Source organism: Schistocerca serialis, chromosome 5 (genome assembly GCF_023864345.2).
Source record: "Schistocerca serialis cubense isolate TAMUIC-IGC-003099 chromosome 5, iqSchSeri2.2, whole genome shotgun sequence".
Lineage (NCBI taxonomy): Eukaryota > Metazoa > Arthropoda > Insecta > Orthoptera > Acrididae > Schistocerca > Schistocerca serialis.
Genome location: NC_064642.1, coordinates 141,148,177 through 141,166,448, shown reverse-complemented (window position 1 = coordinate 141,166,448; position 18,272 = coordinate 141,148,177). Strand labels below are relative to the sequence as shown.

At 37.1% G+C, this 18,272-nt stretch overlaps 1 protein-coding gene and 1 long non-coding RNA gene across 6 annotated transcripts in view; one reads left to right on the top strand and one right to left on the bottom strand.

Annotated features, from left to right (window-relative positions):
* Nucleotides 1–3,525: 3,525 nt before the first annotated feature.
* Nucleotides 3,526–4,358, bottom strand: LOC126482375 (uncharacterized). The gene is made up of 3 exons (XR_007587641.1): nucleotides 4,092–4,358; nucleotides 3,827–3,933; nucleotides 3,526–3,650 (listed from the first exon to the last, which is right to left on the bottom strand). It is a non-coding gene; the product is annotated as an uncharacterized LOC126482375 (long non-coding RNA).
* A 73-nt stretch (nucleotides 4,359–4,431) lies between these two features.
* Nucleotides 4,432–18,272, top strand: part of LOC126482374 (tyrosine-protein phosphatase non-receptor type 2-like) — a 75,583-nt gene continuing 61,742 nt past the window's right edge. For all 5 annotated transcript variants that reach the window (XR_007587640.1, XM_050106468.1, XM_050106466.1 and 2 more), the window contains exons 1-3: nucleotides 4,432–4,617; nucleotides 5,017–5,178; nucleotides 9,776–9,910. Coding sequence is in view for 4 of the 5 variants with exons in the window: in XM_050106468.1 (XP_049962425.1) it covers nucleotides 4,534–4,617; nucleotides 5,017–5,178; nucleotides 9,776–9,910 (381 nt within the window). In the remaining variant the exon portion in view is untranslated. The remainder of the gene's footprint in view (nucleotides 4,618–5,016; nucleotides 5,179–9,775; nucleotides 9,911–18,272) is intronic.

Here is an 18,272-nt window from a genome sequence, read left to right as displayed (position 1 = left end):
TAACAATATTCCAAGTTGTTTTAATTTTATTATCAGAGGTGCTAATAGATGTAGTACACATTCTTCCAGACTTTTTAGGAACTTTTCTTAGTACAATGGAGTAGTTTTATAATGTTTGAATGTTTCTGGATCATAACTCCTTGTAGCAATAAGATACATCTCTGTTTTCTGTTTACAAGACATTTTTATCCCTTTAGTAACCCACAGATCTTAGGATGGTTTCTTACAATTATGTTTCACCGTTTTCTTGGTGAAACTGTTTCCAAATATACGCACAAACGTACCATTAAATAGATTAGCATCAGATTCCCTGTACACGTCATCCCAGATCAACTGCTGCAAGCTTTCCCTAAAATTTACAATGGTTAAATCATTAATAGAATGACTATTTTAGAGGACTGCTTTGCATCACTGTACGGAACTATGTTATATACTGTAACTAGCTGTGCATCATGATCAGAAAGACCATTCTTAACAGGAAAAGGTTTTATCTGATTATTTTATCTTGGTCTATAAAAACATTATCTATCACTGCGCTGCTTTCTTCCACTACACGAACAGGAGCATCAATAACTAATGTAAAATTGAAAGGAACAAGTAATACTTCAAGGTCATTCTTTCTATCAGACTCTTTCAGAAAATCTACATTGAAATCCCCACAAACAATAATTTGCTTCCGTCTGTCTGACAAACAGCACAGCAAAGAATTCAATTTTTTCCAGAAATAGCTGAAAATTTCCCAGTGAGGACCTATACACAGCTAAAATCTTAAAAGTACTATTATTTAGTTTAAGCTTATAGGTACATGCTTCTGTATCTTGCTCTACACAAAAATTTTTAGTTTCTAAATTTTTCACACTATGATGAATTTTAACATATATGGCAACTTTCGTCTCTCCATAGTGTCACTGCTCACATGTGCTGAAAGTTTATGTCCACCTACATTATTTACCTTCACATATCTGTGACTATATGATGTCCAGATAGATATAGTACATCTATTCCACTCTCTGTTTCTAAATCTTCTAAACAAACAAGGAGCTTGTCTACTTTTTTATCCCCTGATATTCTGATTTTTATGAGGATCTTGTGAAAGTTTAACATCTCTAGTACCTGCGTTTCTGAGCTTATGATTAATCTTAATTTCATTCAACGTTAAACCAACATTCGGTTAGCACAGATGACAGTTTTACCTTTAGTCTACTGGTAGCTGAGACTCATGTAGTTCCAGTGAGTTATCTTCAGTGCTCTATAGTGCTAACTCCGTAATCTAAATGTTGTGTGAAAAGGTGTCAAAAGGTGTAAGTGTTGCAATCTGCCTTCTTTCATAAATAACTTAAATGTTCATTATCGAGGTTTCATGTTATTATAATGTATAATATCAGAAGCGAAGCGACCTTTGCTGCTAATATTGCATATTACAACATTAGATCATCACAACAACATGTCTAAAGTCAAACTATTGTTTTTACTATTAATAGATGAGACGTACTTACTGTTCTGGTAGCTCAGTGAAAACCGTTGTCTATGTGTAACAAATATCTTGTTTTCAAGTTATGTTCTTCTTTAATAACCATCCTGGTTTTTGCCGTGGAAAATTACTTTTCAGATTATAATTTCATCCACCACGGAAAAATTTGTAAGACTGCGAGTTCTTTTCGTTTCATTATAACAGTACCGGTATTTAAATATCGTGTTTCCTTAAACAACCTTGACATGACTTCTGAATTTGGATATTTCTAATGTGGATTTCAAATTAATATTTTAAGATTTTATGTTTAACTTAAAATAATTTTGTTAGCAAAGCAGAAGTACAATGCATAGCGTTTCGTGACGTCAACAACTAACTTCTGTGCTCTGTGATGTTTATGTTGGCAGTAGTGGTGGGCAGGAAATCGCGTATCTGTTAGAAATCGCAGTGACTGAGAAGTCACAGATATCACGGTAGCAACTTTACAGAATCTAACTGCGATTTCAGTCACAGTTAGCAGTCGCAAATAGTATTTCACATTCAAAGACGTGAGCCATCTATTGGTCGAATTTAGCACTGCTTTCTGCGATTTCAGTGACAAGTCGCAACTAAGAGTCGCAAGTAGCAACTAAAAAGCGCGGTTAACAGTGGCATCTGTTGGCCGAAGTTTGTACTACGTCCATCTCTGCGGTACGCTATGGAGTCTAACTGCGATTTCCGTGACAAGTCGCAACTAAGAGTCGCAAGTAGCAACTAAAAAGCGCGGTTAACAGTGGCATCTGTTGGCCAAAGCTCGTACTACGTCCATCTCTGCGGTACGCTATGGAGTCTAACTGCGATTTCCGTGACAAGTCGCAACTAAGAGTCGCAAGTAGCAACTAAAAAGCGCAGTTAGCACTGCCATCTGTTGAGCAAAGTTCATACTACGCTATTCGCTACCGAGTCAAACTGCGATTTCTGTGACAAATCGCAACTAAGAGTCGCAAGTAGCAACTAAAAAGCGCAGTTAACATACGTTTCCTAGTGTCATCTGTTGACCGACGTACGTACTTCGTTACGAGAGCCTTGTGCCTCACGAGATCGATGTGCTGTGTGTGCATATTTCAATAGTGGTACAAGTCCAGTTTTGTTCATTTTGAGATACAGAGTCGTAAAGTTAAATGAGTGCTGAAAAATCTGCAGTTGAGATACCAGAAATATTCAAGCATATGGCTTCTTGCTAGAGATGAACCTTTATTTTTGTTTGTTTGGATCACTAATTTCAGAAGCATTATAGACAGAAAAGTGTAGGTAATGAACTTGTACCACTATTGAAATAAGCCCTTCATGTTATATGACGACATGCACATTCAGCATCAGTTATGGTTGGTCAAATTCTACTGTGACTCTGAATGTATTATATTAATAAGAAGCAACATTGCCTTTTTCTCCTGAAAATATCAAGTAACGTAACAAATGTGTTTGATTCTGCTTCCAATATGACAGTTTTGGTTAATACTCCACATGCCTACAGGACTTTGCAATGTTAACACAGCAGAACTCAGACATCTGTATAAGTGTAGAGAAATGAAAACAGTCATATGAATGCCTCACTTTTGTTCTGACACAGTTCAAGACTCGGGAGAAAAGTTTTACACCTGGTGTTCTACATGGCAACTTCACACACAAGAACTTTTTGCCGACACTACTACCGCCTACATAAGTAAGCTTTTCCTGTGTCACTTTCAAGTAATGCACTTAAGCTATTCCTGATTTAACTGGAAGATCTGTACTTCCCACTTTCATATCAACAGCCTCAAAATGCATATTGTAGACTTCTATGTTACAGGTCAGTGTCACACCAAGATTGTGGTGAGAAAGGGGGGGGGGGGGGGCGGCACGTCGGTATCCAACAAGTGTTTACCAATAAATAAGTGGCGGAAAATTACGGGTATAGGACGGCTTAACATGTGGAAAATGAGATTTTTATTATTCACTCAATGTATTTAACATTTATTATTCCTTTAAAATCGCACAACAACTTCAATAAAACACTTTAATCAGTCACACACTTATTTCATAATTATTTCACTTTTAAACTTCAAATCCTCTAAGAGCTGTCTTGAATCTTCACGAGTCTCTCTCAACAGCCTTGATGTGGATAGATATGTACAGCAACAGTAATCAGTCAGAACTGCGTCTGCAAAAACACAAGGATTATTAAACAATTTTTGCTGTCACTAATTACTAGCAATATAATTGACAGAGTAGATTGCTAATATTTGCTATATCACATTTGCTAATATTTGCTATATCACATTCGCAAGAACGATCTCACTGAAGTAATTAAGTCCATCAAAACGCTTAGAAACTAACCTCTCCTCTGACGAAAACGGTCTAAAGACTGGCAATTTCTTCAGATCTGTTGACAATGATATTTTGAATTATCACTTTACTGAGTGACTGAAATGTAGTTCAGGTACCTATGAACATAACAATATGTTAGAATTCATTTTCTAAACACGAACTATTACGGTACTGTGCGGCTACTTACATATTAATTACACTATTAATATTTTCACAGTTGTTTCTTTAATACAAAATTAAAGCCAACGGAAGAATAAACGTAAAACATACTTACCAATGACAGGTTTGTTGAGATGCAATTTTCTGTGTGGACAGACGTAACTTTTTCATACCGTGGTACGTCGCAGAAATCGCAGGAGTCACAGAAATCGCAGAAGTAGCAGAAGTCACAGAAATCGCAGAAGTAGCAGAAATCGCAGAAGTAGCAGAAGTCGCAGAAATCGCGGAAGTAGCAGAAATAGCAGTGGCGGAGGGATACGCGACTTAGGTTCCTTAACTGCGACTCTTAACTGCGACAAATCACAGTTAAGAATAACAGATACTGAAAAGTAGCATTCACAGAAATCACTGATATCGGAAAATCGCAGTTTAGCCCATCACTAGTTGGCAGACCGTCTACGGATGTCGGTAGCTGTAGCGCGTAGTGTTGGCAAGGCAAGGTTTTATGAGGAGAGTGTGTGCGGTAGTGGATAAATGGTGTAGTGGATGTGTGTAAGATGAGCAGGACTCCTGGTAAAAATAATATTGAAGCGGAATTTGTGCAAATAGACTCGATTAGAGCGTGGACGCAGCTGTACCAGGTGTGCACCCTTATACCGAAATTCGAAATACTCGGATTGGAAGTGGTTCAAGTTCAAGGACAGATTGTATTCGTAAAATTTCCAAAAATGTTTCATAGTGTTGACATTTGATTACACAGCCAGTCAATAATATCAATTTTTTATATTAAATACATAAAGTATGTTGTATTGTGGAGAACCGTGGTCTGACGGGCATGGACGCCTGTAGATAAAACTTTGTATAATCAATTGTGTTTTACACATAAGAACACGTCTTTCGCCGAATTGAAAACTGCGTGACTTAATGATAGTATTTTGTTGTTTGCTGGTGACTCGTACAGCCCTTGCTTTCGTTGTGTGTTCGACTTTAATTTTGAGCATGTATAAAGACTTTTACTTCATAAAAGTTATTCTTTCCAGCGCATAAGGGATGAGAGTTTAAACAATGATTACACACTCATTGAAGCAAAGAAAGCAGAAAACAAGAATCTTAACAGGTATAGAGATGTCAGTCCATATGATCATAGCAGAGTTGTTCTCACAAAGGGATCCTGCAACTATATCAATGCAAATCTTATCACGGTAAGTGTGTGATGAAACTGTACTTTCTTGAGGTAGTTTATTTTAAAACACAATAGAGTTATTTACTTGTAAATATTTCTATACGGGATCTCTGTCTTCCTTAAGAAGGCGATACAGCTAGTTAAAAGTTAAAATTCATGTCAAACTGAAGTTAATAGTAGGTTGCTAGAGGGCCTTTACCAAGGTAAATTTGCATAGTAAATTTTGTACCAATACCACAGGTTGACATACCTGGAACTTAATGTTGTAAAAGGCTAAAGTGTCTCATTCAGCTGCAGAAATGATGTGCCATACTATTTAGCTCATGATATGATTTTTAATAATACCATTTACATTTATATACACCAGCATTAGAACTGTAGAACCTTTGTTACATATTATTGATGTTCTTGCACTTGAGCATTTGGTAGTTCAGCTGCACATGTTAGATTAATACTTGTTCCGTAGATCATGAATACAACACTTCGTAATGATGTGGAACATGTGAGTTTAACAAAATTTTCTTTACATTCATAACTGAACTTAACTTTTTTTCATCCATTTCTTATGTAAAGATATCAAGGAAACATTGTTAACGTTTTTTGCATTATGCTAAGCAATTGTGTACATGGAATCCATGGACTGTTGTAAAATTCAGTTCCTTAAGACTGTGTGCCTCACATACTAGGGTATCGGCTGAGCACCTAATGTCATTCTTTTCCATTGAAGCACAATGTATGGTCCAGTGCAGTTTCCTCATGTAGTAAAATTCCATAAACCATACTGGTACTGATAAAGGAAAAATTACATGTAGGGTGTTTCACTGAGATCGCTTCTTGACACAGCTTCTCGACTTGCAATAGGCAATTCACCTTAACCCTGCAAATATCCCAACTATATCTTTAATTAGTGTGGTACCCAAGGAACTTCAGATCTATTGTTGTGGTTGGGAACAGTTATATTTAACGTGATTACTTCTGTTTTGTTGTTATTTACTTGTAACACGTTTGTGTAGTACCTAGTTATAAATCTATCTACTGAGTTTGCTGATTTGTTTTGTAACTTCTCCAGGTTGTATCTTGAACAAGTGATGTTGCCAGTGACGTGCAATACTGTTTCACAAGTCAATATTTAGGGCAAATCATTTTCATGTTATAAGCAGAAGAGGTTTAGGAACAGTGTTGTGGTACATATTTAGTCATTAGTAATGAAACTGTTGTCTGGTGATTTATACCCACTGTTTAGTGTTTGGGGACTAGTGTAGCAGGGGATACAACCCGTCGGCTTTGGACAATGTCACAAGTCGCCAAACGAGAAGCGATTCTTCTTAGTGTTGTAGCTCCCTTCAGTAGCTGATAAGTGTTTTTTGGCTTTTTAAAAAAAAATCTCAAGAGATAGAATAAACAGATACACTTTATTAAGCAATCAGTAAAAAAACGAAACTGAAACATAGCAGCAATAGCAAAAATGGTTAACTGCTCTCTGGCGACTTGTGACGTCATTGTCCAAAGCCGATGGGTTGTATCCTCTGCTACACTAGACCCAGTGTTTGTTATGTATGACTGCAGTAATTTACGAGCATTCTCTATAATTCTATAGTGTTGTAACTCTCTCTAATTAGCATGTTGTGAGTCATTGTATCAAATATGGTTTACTAACTTATTCTGAAAGCAATTATATACTTTAATTACAATCCTCAGCTGCTTTTACTGTGGAGATGAGATCTGAAGCAATACTACTCAGGGCAAAGTAGGTTTTTGTATTTGAAATGTTGGTTCAACTCCTAAATGCATACAATACTGTTACATTGTAGCAATATTCTTGATATGCCATGAGTTCATAATTTGTGTGAAGTGTTTTCATTTGTTTCTTATGTGTTTAAATTGAAACAGTGTGCTGGTGTTCAGCTCAGAAATTGTAGATGCAACAAATAATTAACTGGTCATACAGGAAGTTAAACTACTCCAACTAACACCTTTTGTTGCTTTGTTGAGAATCGGCAGAAGTGATCCCGATTTTCTTGTGTATTTCTTAATCTTGTTCTGTTACATACAATTGGCACAGTATATATTTAACAGAGAATTGTTGAGGATGTAATGGCACTTGTTGACACCTATTGGCTTTTGTGTTTTGTCTTTGGCTCTTCGGCAAATGTTTTTCATGTTTTTCAATGTTTCCATTAGCATTGGAGAGTGTGCCTTTGATAGTGCCAGTCCCTCATGCTGGCAAAAGTCAGCAAAAACTTTAAACATCGGATGAAGATCGTAATGAAGTAGTCGACATATAATAAATATCTAATATTTCATGAGGATTACTGGTGCTTTCTTTTTGCGATCCATCTGTGTTTTGATGACTCTCAAAGCCACTTTACTACATTCATTTAATAAGGTATTTGGTATTAAATTTGTTGTCTTGAGGGCAGATTCATAATGTTGCATCATAATTGTGTATATTTACTTATATGTTTACTGTGCTATAGTCTCCTAACACACTGGCATCAAGATTCGTACATTATTTAGGTGTAGTGTGCATACCAATACTTAGACGCACTGGTTTCAAACTTTTTCTGCTCATGATATTTCTACAAGGACATTAGTTAAGACGTGTAAGAATTTATCTCGACTCCTTGGCTTTTGTTTGTGCCATTACTTAATTACTGCTTGTCAAATTTTACCTGATTTTTAGGCAGTTTATCTTTCGACTGTGAATCACTCTTATCATTTATATCTGTTCGGTTAGATCAATCTATATTACTTTATGGAGGTTGTCTAAAATTATATACAGATCAGATTATGCATGGTTTAACTGAAAATCCAAGCATGCATTCTCTCTGAGGGGCATGGCATTTAATTTTTAAACTTTGAATTGCTTCTGATGTGATAATAGCAGTTATTAAGTGAAATGACGTGATAAGTGCAAAGTAAACTATATTATGTCTTGACAGTTAGTAAAATTTGGCTAATGAGGTTTACTTATTATGATGATCCATAAATTTAGACAAATAATAGAAGCAGTGGTCAATCAAGAACTATTTAACTTTATTTTAAATACATTTAATGTTGGTATGCATTTTAGGTAAGAAGACAAATGGTTATGTAACATAGCTCCAGTATAATACACACTTCTTTTGCGTAAGTTTGTATTTACTGTGTTCATGTGTACATTCATCTTCTGCCTAGTTTCATATGTCTGTATATAATAGTGTCTGCAAAGATTTTCGTTTTTTGAGACACTCCCTTTTGTGAAAAATCTTATTTAAACTGTTTAGGTGCACCTCCCGCTTCAGATCTTCCTGATCATAAATACCTAGAAATTTTGCACGCTGACCTTAGACACATTTTTTTTCCTTCGATAGTGAAAACAAATTTGCAGGATGGAGGTTTTGTGGGGTGTGGAAGTTAACTGCCACAGTTTTTTCAGAATTTATGATGAGCATATTGGTCCTGAGCCAATACCTTAAGGTGTGCATAACTGATTTTGCAGCCTCCTGCAGATTTTCCTCATTTTGTTATTTAATTAGAATATTAGTGTCATCTGCAAACAGTGAAATGGTTCCATCGTGTATTTTACTAGCCAAGTCATTTATATGCAGCAGAAACAGGACAGGTCCCATAACTGACCATTGTGGGATTCCATACTTGATTTTCTCCTCATCATTGTAAAAACTAGAATATTTTTTGTGTTTCACTATCTTTGTGTTTTATTTCTGTAATCTGCTGATGATTACTGAGGTACAACTGGCGCCACCCCTCAGACTGGCCTCTAATTCCATAATCTGTTAATTTACGCAAGAGAATGCCATGATCAGTAACATTGAAGGCTTTACTTAGATCCAGAAATATCCCAGATACATGTTGCTTGTCATCCACTGTTTTTAATACTTCATTTAAGAAGGCAAAAATTGCTGTCTGAGCTGACTTTTCAGCTCTGAAGCCATGTTGGGAATAACTTATTCTTTATTTAAGAAAACTGTTAATCTTGTAAGGAACATTTTTTCCATAATTTTGCTGAAGCCTGAAAATACTGAAACTGGCCTATAGTTAGCAATATAACCTTTTGCACCCTTCTTATGCAAAGGGGTTATTTTCGCAGTTTTTAGATTCTTTAGAAGTACACCACTCTCATGATGTCTGTTAGTGGTTCCACAATAAATGTTACGCTAACTTTGATGATAATGTCTGGTATCTCATCAGCATCCAAATATTTATTAGGTAATTCTTTTAGGATTCTTGACAGTTCCTCAGGTGTTGCTGGATACATTAATAACATGTTTGGGTGAATTTTTTGATCTTAGTGACTGGCTGGCTGTTTGTCAAGGTGTGTGTATATTAACTGCTGTACTATCTTAGAAAAATAATTGTTGAAAGCACTAGTTACATGTTTGGGCTGTGTCATGTCTGTGTTCTGTACTTTTCCATCAATTAATATTTTCTCTAGAGTGTTTTACGCATTGACGAGCTCAACCTAATGTTTTCAAGTTCCAATCCACACATTTTCTATATTTATGGGGTGAAATATGTGAATAAGTACTAACATGTTGTGATGCCGTTATTAATAAATTTAATGGTGTGAAGTTGGTAATAACTTGCAAATTCCTTCTGCTTATTCTTTTTTGCAGATGGAAAGGGCACACCGTCGGTATATCTTGACACAGGGCCCTTTGCCACATACAACAGGCCATTTCTGGTTGATGATTTGGGAACAGAAGTGCAAAGCAGTGCTTATGCTAAACAGAATAATAGAAAAGAATCAGGTATGTCACTGTATATTTCTGTTAAGTTCTTTCTTATGTTCAGCTAGTTCCTTGTGCAGTGTGCTAACATTAAGTAGGGATAATATTAAGCATTTATACTCCTCACCACTATGGATTTTAAACATGAACTTGTTAGTGGGTCATATGACTGATTAAATCTGGAAAGTTCTCATTATAGCTATATGGACTATTTATATCAAATTTTCATTTGACCACATTATAGAGATGTAGTGGAAGATCCTGGAGCATTTTAGATACTGAAAGATTTTACAGTTGCCCGTTTTGATTACAAATGCACAATTGTATATGTGTAGCATTATTTGCAAGAAAAATGGACTCCTGTACCAGCATTGATCATTTGATATTCTTGCGTTATACAGATAATGTTGACTGATAGACTAGACTGAAAATAGGTCAGCTGGATTTGTTACTTACATCACATATTCTGTTGTAATAGAGGAAGGGTGTGAATTGAAGTATCAGCTAATTATAATACCCATTTCCTTTCGTACTTTCACAGAAGGTATGGCAGGGTTGCTTTGACAGATTTTGTTGCTTGCTTGTCAGGAGTATTTTGTATAATGAAATTCAACAGCTGGAGTATATAATGAGAATTAAACTGGCATTTAAATTTTTGCTTGTTTTGTACAGTAAATAGTATTTTAGGAAGACTTCATTCGCTATTTGAGAAATTAATTCCATGTGAAACATCAGTACTGAGATAAATGCACCTACTATGTTAGTGGATTTTCCCTTATAGGCTGCTGTAGGCAGTGGCTCATCTGATGAGTGGTGGGAAGTCAACAAGATGAATCATGGGTCAGATTTAAATAGCCAGTGAGATTCTTGTTTGCAGTTTCCTTCACTTTGTGCATGAAGTTGGCTTATATTTTATTCTGCTTGCAGCAATTTTAAGATTTGCTGTTAGGTTCCTGCCTAACCACAAACAAAGTAGGCTAATGCAGTGGTTAGCACACTGGACTCACACTGGGGAGGACAGTGATCCAAACTCACGGCCGGCCATCCTGATTTAGGTTTGCCGCGATTTCCGTTAGTCACTTGAGGCAGATGTTGGGATGTTTCCTTTGAAAGGGCACGGCCATTTTCCTTCTCCATCTTATGCTAATCTGAATTTGTGCTCAGTCTCTAATGACCTTTTCGCAGAAGGAGTGGTAAACACTAACCTCCCCCTACCCAACCACAGTGTTGGAAATCATGACTTTCTGGAGGGAAAAAGTCACATATTTGTGGTAACCGATGTTATAAGGTACAGCTATTCTCATTGGCTACTACACACTATCATCGGGCTGGCTACAACAAATGATGACGAATTGTCAACTGCAGCGCACAACGAAAATCCGTTGACACCGTAAGAGCACTTTAGCCAAATTCTGAATGCTGTACCTCTCATGTTTGCAAATGATGTCAGGTTAAGTAGCTTGTTAGAGAATAACAACACTAATATTTTGTAGTGAGCTGAGAGGACCATGTATTGATGCCATTCAGGTTGATTTTATTGTTAAGTCTGTAAGTACTGTAGATTGTAAAAATAGATAATGGATGTAAATTACAAACATGACTGTTGAGAAAGATGATTTAACAGTTTATGGTTCTCAATTGGTTCATGCATGCAATACAACACTCATTTAGAGTTAATAGTGACCTATGAAACAGAGGCCATGAAAAACTGTGTAAAACAGGAAGAACATTTGCTGTCACAAATGTTTGTTCGTGACACCAGATAAAGAATAAATTTAAAAAATGCCAGTTTCAGGCACAAGATTTTCAGTGGACTGAAGCAGGGAGTGTTTCATGATTGAAGCAATGGGTTCAGTATGTGCAAGGGAAACTCAGTGAAAGCATCCCAGTTAAGAAGTTACCTGAATGAAGACCCTGGTGATCAAGAGGAATTTTTCAACTGCATGTGTTCTGCAATTCAGAGCAAGCATTGGCTGATGTAAAAAGGTGGAGAAAAGAGGGTAGGGCTTGTGATAAGACATAAAACAATGCTAGCTCAGCAACTTCCTGCAGCATTTGATGAAAAACTGCTTGTATATTATCATATAATCCATTTAAGGAAACAGTATGACTGCTTGGTAGGCCATGGGGTCAATGCTGATCAGTCATCATTTTATTTTGATATGTTGTCAAATGTCATTGTTTACATGAAGGGTGTTAGAGGCGTTCCTGTAAAAAGTTCTCTCAATAAAAATGCCAGAATAACAGAAATGCCGGGTGCACTAGCAGATTGAAGCAAGTTCCCCCCAATGTGATTATTTGCAGAAAAACAATACCAGAAGAAAAGCTGCCTACGGGACTTTCTTTTAGATGTCTAGAAAGGGATGATGATGAGTGACCTGATGAAAGATTGGCTGAAGATCATTTGGAACAGAATACCATTCTGTTTGCTTTACAGCGGAAAGCTGTTGGAAACGGAGTCTTTCTGAGGGCACCTTACCTGGGAAATTAAGGCTCTATTAGCAAAGAACAACATAGATCTGGCAATTGCTGGCAGCATTACCTCACAGCTTCAAGTAGTGGAAATTATAAATAGACGTTTTAAAGCCCACCTGAGGCAGCTTTACAGTGACTGGCGTCTTTAAGGAGACCATACCCATACTCCAGGTGGTGGGGCTAAAGAAACTAAATTATCCATGCTGGGCCACTGGATCCTTTGTGTCTGGGACTGAATCTCATGTGAATATATTATTAAAGGATTCAAAAAGTGCTATGTGTCCAGTGATAATGAATGCTTCGGAAGTTGGCATATTATGGGAGTTGTCAGGAAAGAAGAAATGCCAGTAGCCTTACAAAAGATGATTAGTATTATTATTAAAATGGAGATATCACAGATGACTTGGTTTAGAAAGTAAACAAAAAAGGAAGTGAGGACACAAATTAATTTAAACCATTTTATTTCTACTGTATTATCAAAATGTAAACAATCAATAAATGGCATAAATTCAGAATAGGCCTAGGTATAATGTTACCTTTCTTAGGCATACACTTAATAACTGTAAAACAGTTTGTTATTCAGGATCATGTTGGTTTGTTAAATACAGTATTTCACTTTTGCCTCTGCACTCAGTGGCGTAGAGGTCAGCAAAGTGCCTGTTACGGTACTCCATCTCTTTTTGGCCTTCCTACTTTTCTTTGTTCAGGGCATTCCTGACTGAGAGCCCTTACCGGAAGTCTTTCTCCACCCATAAAGGTAGTCTCAATGTTCCTGTCATTTTCTCTTCTTTCCCTTTACTTCTGTGTTTAGGTTATATATTCCTAAATATTTCCTTTTAAACTCGTTTCTTTTATGGTCTTTCCACATACATCCTTTCACTAATCTTAAAAACCTCGTTTATTGAGTCTGTATTCTACTGTTTCGATGTCTCATTGTTGCCCATGCTTGACTTCCTTAAGCAAGGGTTTTATGGAACTTCAGCTGGGTTTCTTTGCTGGCATATGTCCGCAAATTTTTATGGATGTTCCACATATGGAAGAGAATTTAATTTTTGGTCTTATTGGTCACTATCATTTTTTTTTAATTTTTGAACTTTTTAATTTCCTAGATTGTATAAATTATAAAACATTGAAATGTGATGTCTAATTTCAGTTGACTGAGCAATGATCTTGAATTGGAGAGCAAGAAAAATACAGAAAATTGCTTTAAATTAAATTTTATGAACTAAACTTCAAAGTTATAAATGTCTGAAAATGAGGAAATATGTAAAATTAATAACACACCACTTATGATAGAATGTGTGTCAGGATATGGTGTTCGAAAACCCGGCATAGTCTAAATAGCTGGGAGCTATTTAAGAAAATAAAGGTGATAGGCCTATACAAAACATACCATGCCCATATGAGTAATGCTTTCAATAAAGAAAAACTGTCATGGTAAAAACCAACTAATTGAAGACTTGTTTGAACAAAATAAACAGAAAAGTATGTTACGTAGTGAAAATTATTAAAAACAAGAATATCAGTAATATACAAAAAGAAACATACTGTGCATGATAAGATTGCTGTCAGTTGTGGAATACATATAAACTGGTACATAAAGTAACTTGTCAAAACTGAGAAATGTTTGTGTTCAGTATGTCAGATTTGACTGTGGCCTACTCATAGCTAGAGCAAGGCTAACTACTGTGTGCTTGCAAAAGCCAAGCCAAAAGTTGCCAAAAAGGCCAGGTGTTGGCACTCAAGTGTGTACAGTTACATCAAGTGGTATGTATAAGAACAAAGTAATTGCAACATAGATTACAAAATATGTAACAACACTGACATGAAGAAAATAGAGGGTGGTGCATATAAAAGTATCATGCTCCCTCTTTGAATGTGAATGCAGTATTTTGACGTATGAAATAAACAGCTACAAGAATAAATAGTTTCATTCAATAATCAATTGTTAGCATTCTTCTATTTGTTTCGTCAATGAACCCTAACATTGTATGTCAGCAACCACTCCGTGGTGAAAAAAATTGGCACTTGGTGCTGTGTAACAGGAACATGCATCATTTTTTGACTCTACCCCAACACAGATCCATAGTTTGTGCTCAACTCGCTGAATACAAGACACTATTGCTTCTTCCAGCAAGATGGGACAACATGCCGCACATCTAAGGTATCCCCGGAACAAGTCCACGATATCTTCTCTGAGGAACGAACTATCAGGAGACCTTTATGGCCACCATGTTGGCTGGATCTAACAACATGCAATTTTTATTTTCCTGTTCGTACGCTTGAAGAGCAACGTCTATGAATCTACACACTACACAGGAACTGAAAGACATCAGCCGTGAAGTTACAGCTGTTGATACCCAAACTTTACTCAGTGTATCTGAATATGCTTTGATGTGTACAGCTGTATATTGATGTTGCATGGGCTCACTTTCAACATCTTCTAGAAACACATTTTTCACTGTATTTTTCATTGTAAACAAATGGTAAGTCCATTTCAGTTCTTAATTTCTGTAATTTCACTGTTTCCTTTATACTTACATGGGCTACTTTCATCTGCACCATCCTTTATAGAAGAATATACGGGAAAAAGTTTGTCATTAAACAGGGCCATAAAAAACAGATGAATGAAGCTACAGAAGCTGCAAATGGAATTCACCATGTTGTAATACGAAGTGTTGTCAGAAAATTACAGTAGAAAGCGTATAATTTATTATACGTGCCACTACATAACATTAAATATATAAAATAGCAGTAAGGTAGGAAGACTGCTGATGCAGATACAGTGCCATCTCTTGGAACGTGGGGGCAGTGAAGGTTCCCATTGAATAAGTAAGATAGCAAAAGACAGCAGTGGAGATCATGGTCTTCAGCTTGTAGTGCCATAAGATGTTTCTTGTGTAGGTTTGCCAGTAATAACTAAAGTAGTACATCAGAAATGCTGAAGAAATTATTCTGATTAAATTGTCCATTCATTCAGTACACAAACGGAGCTCTCTTCTTATTGCTGCAAATCTCCAACTCTTGGGACTACAGCATCTCTCTCGTAGCACCTGCCACTACAGCTTGTCGAGCCTTTCCATAACGGTCTTGCAATTACTAAAACATTGCACGAGCAAACGTGTTGGTCTTGATTAGATCTTATAACTCTTCTATTAATCCTGCTAAGTCCGCAGACTGTTGAACGGTACTCAGTAATCAGTGAAACAAATGGATGAATAACATTTTGTTAAGTCTCCCAGTAAGTCTCAGCCTGGCATCTGTTTTTCCTACTTCAGGTCACTCCAGGCAGTTACTTCTAGGTATTTTGCGGTTGTTACTATTCCAGTGAAATTTTGCTAACAGTGGTATGTTAAATATATGTTCAGGAGCAACTGTCAGTCTTTCCACCAGTCATTGCTCCTCTTCAGGTCTTCCTCCTTTACACCACTACCTCATAGAGGTTCCAGTGTTATCTGTTCTGGTACTTGGGTATTTATTTAGTTTTTTTGTTGAGGCCCCAGATAACGTTTTGGAACAATATTATTTTTAAAAGCAGCTGTAAATAATCCACATATGCTTGTCAAAAATAATTTTTTTATAATCCTAAATTTATTTTCACGTCCATTTTTTTTAAACTCCCGTAAAGTATTTTTCACAACCTTGATAAAGGGTGCTGTGATATTTTGTAGAAAACAATAAGTCTGGTATCAGAGTTTCTAACACTGTCAGTCATAAGTAATTTATAGTTGTTATTCCTTTCTACAGGGTAAAACCAAACTCCAAAAAAAGTCTATGGGTTGTTAAGGGATATTTTGTGAGTGTTTTGGTATAATGAACCCATGGTTTCCTGCAGCTTATTACAGTGTAATTGCATTTAATTTTATTTCCTACTCTCATTTATGTTTGTATATGTATTGTACTGACATCATCTACACAACGGTTAATTTGACAGAATGTGGTGTGTGTATCATTTGGAGGGGGGAAAAAACTTGTTTCATTCACTTGCAGTAGTTGCTCTCGTCAACAGTACTGCCTTCTCAATTCTTCGGCCCTGCACTCGGATTTAGCCATCCTTGGCACCTTCGTGGGCTAGGTTTTTTCCAGCAGTGTTGTATATTACCAGTGACACACATTTACTGACAAAGAATTGGCCGTCAGGCACGTCCTGTTCCTGTTAACTGAAAGCAATGAAAATGTGGCATGACGACATTATGCTGACTTGTCACTGCAGTGGCAGTTACCACATCACAGAACTTCTGCATTGAAGGGTTGTTCCATTACTCTTACTTTACTTTGTACATTTTGGTTATTGCATATTACAACTTTTTTACTTTCTTTGAAGATACTTTAATAGAAACAAAGGTAATTGGGTTTGAAGATACTTTAAGAAAGCAAATAAATTGCTGCTATACTATTACTCTGTAACAAATCAATGGAGACCACATGTTCCTTATTCTGAAATACTATGAAAATAACCCTGAAGAACCTCTGAAATTGATGGTGGGGTTAGGTTTCACCATATAAATGATGATAGCATCCACATTTTATTTTCTTACTTAGTTCTTGTGATAAAAACTGTTTATCAGTTTTGCTGTTGGAGCATAATAAATCGTAAAACATATGCAGTTCAAAGAACAGATGAAAGGTACCACTGAAAATGCTGTTTTCTATATACATAAATGATCTTATATATAAAAACAAAGATGAGGTGACTTACCGAACGAAAGCGCTGGCAGGTCGATAGACACACAAACATACACACAAAATTCAAGCTTTCGCAACAAACTGTTGCCTCATCAGGAAAGAGGGAAGGAGAGGGAAAGACAAAAGGAAGTGAGTTTTAAGGGAGAGGGTAAGGAGTCATTCCAATCCCGGGAGCGGAATGACTTACCTTAGGGGGGAAAAAAGGACGGGTATACACGCGCGCGCGCACACACACACACACACACATCCATCCACACATACAGACACAAGCAGACATATTTAAAGACGAAGAGTTTGGGCAGAGATGTCAGTCGAGGCAGAAGTGTAGAGGCAAAGAAGTTGTTGAAAGACAGGTGAGGTATGAGTGGCGGCAACTTGAAATTAGCGGAGATTGAGGCCTGGCGGATGACGAGAAGAGAGGATATACTGAAGGGCAAGTTCCCATCTCCGGAGTTCGGATAGGTTGGTGTTGGTGGGAAGTATCCAGACAACCCGGACGGTGTAACACTGTGCCAAGATGTGCTGGCCGTGCACCAAGGCATGTTTAGCCACAGGGTGATCCTCATTACCAACAAACACTGTCTGCCTGTGTCCATTCATGCGAATGGACAGTTTGTTGCTGGCCATTCCCACATAGAATGCATCACAGTGTAGGCAGGTCAGTTGGTAAATCACGTGGGTGCTTTCACACGTGGCTCTGCCTTTGATCGTGTACACCTTCCGGGTTACAGGACCTGGAGTAGGTGGTGGTGGGAGGGTGCATGGGACAGGTTTTGCACCGGGGGCGGTTACAAGGATAGGAGCCAGAGGGTAGGGAAGGTGGTTTGGGGATTTCATAGGGATGAACTAACAGACAGGGGTAGCAATCTGCAGTTGTTCACTGATGATAGTGTGGTGTATGAGGAGGTGTTGAAGATAAGTGATGGTAAGTTGGTGCAAGATGACCTAGACAAAATTTCTAGTTGGTTTGATGAATGGCAGCTGGCTCTTAATGGAGCCAGAAAAGAAAAACATACCCATAATGTTCGGATACAGCATTATTAGTGTCCTGCTTGACACAGTCATGTCATATGTGATATGTGTGAGGATTGTGGCAGGGAATGCAAATTGTTGACTTCGGTTTATTGGAAAAATTCTAAGGCAGTGTGGTTCATCTGCAAAGGAGATTGCTTATAGGACACAAGTGTGATCTGTTCTTGAATACTGCTTGAGGTTTAGGATC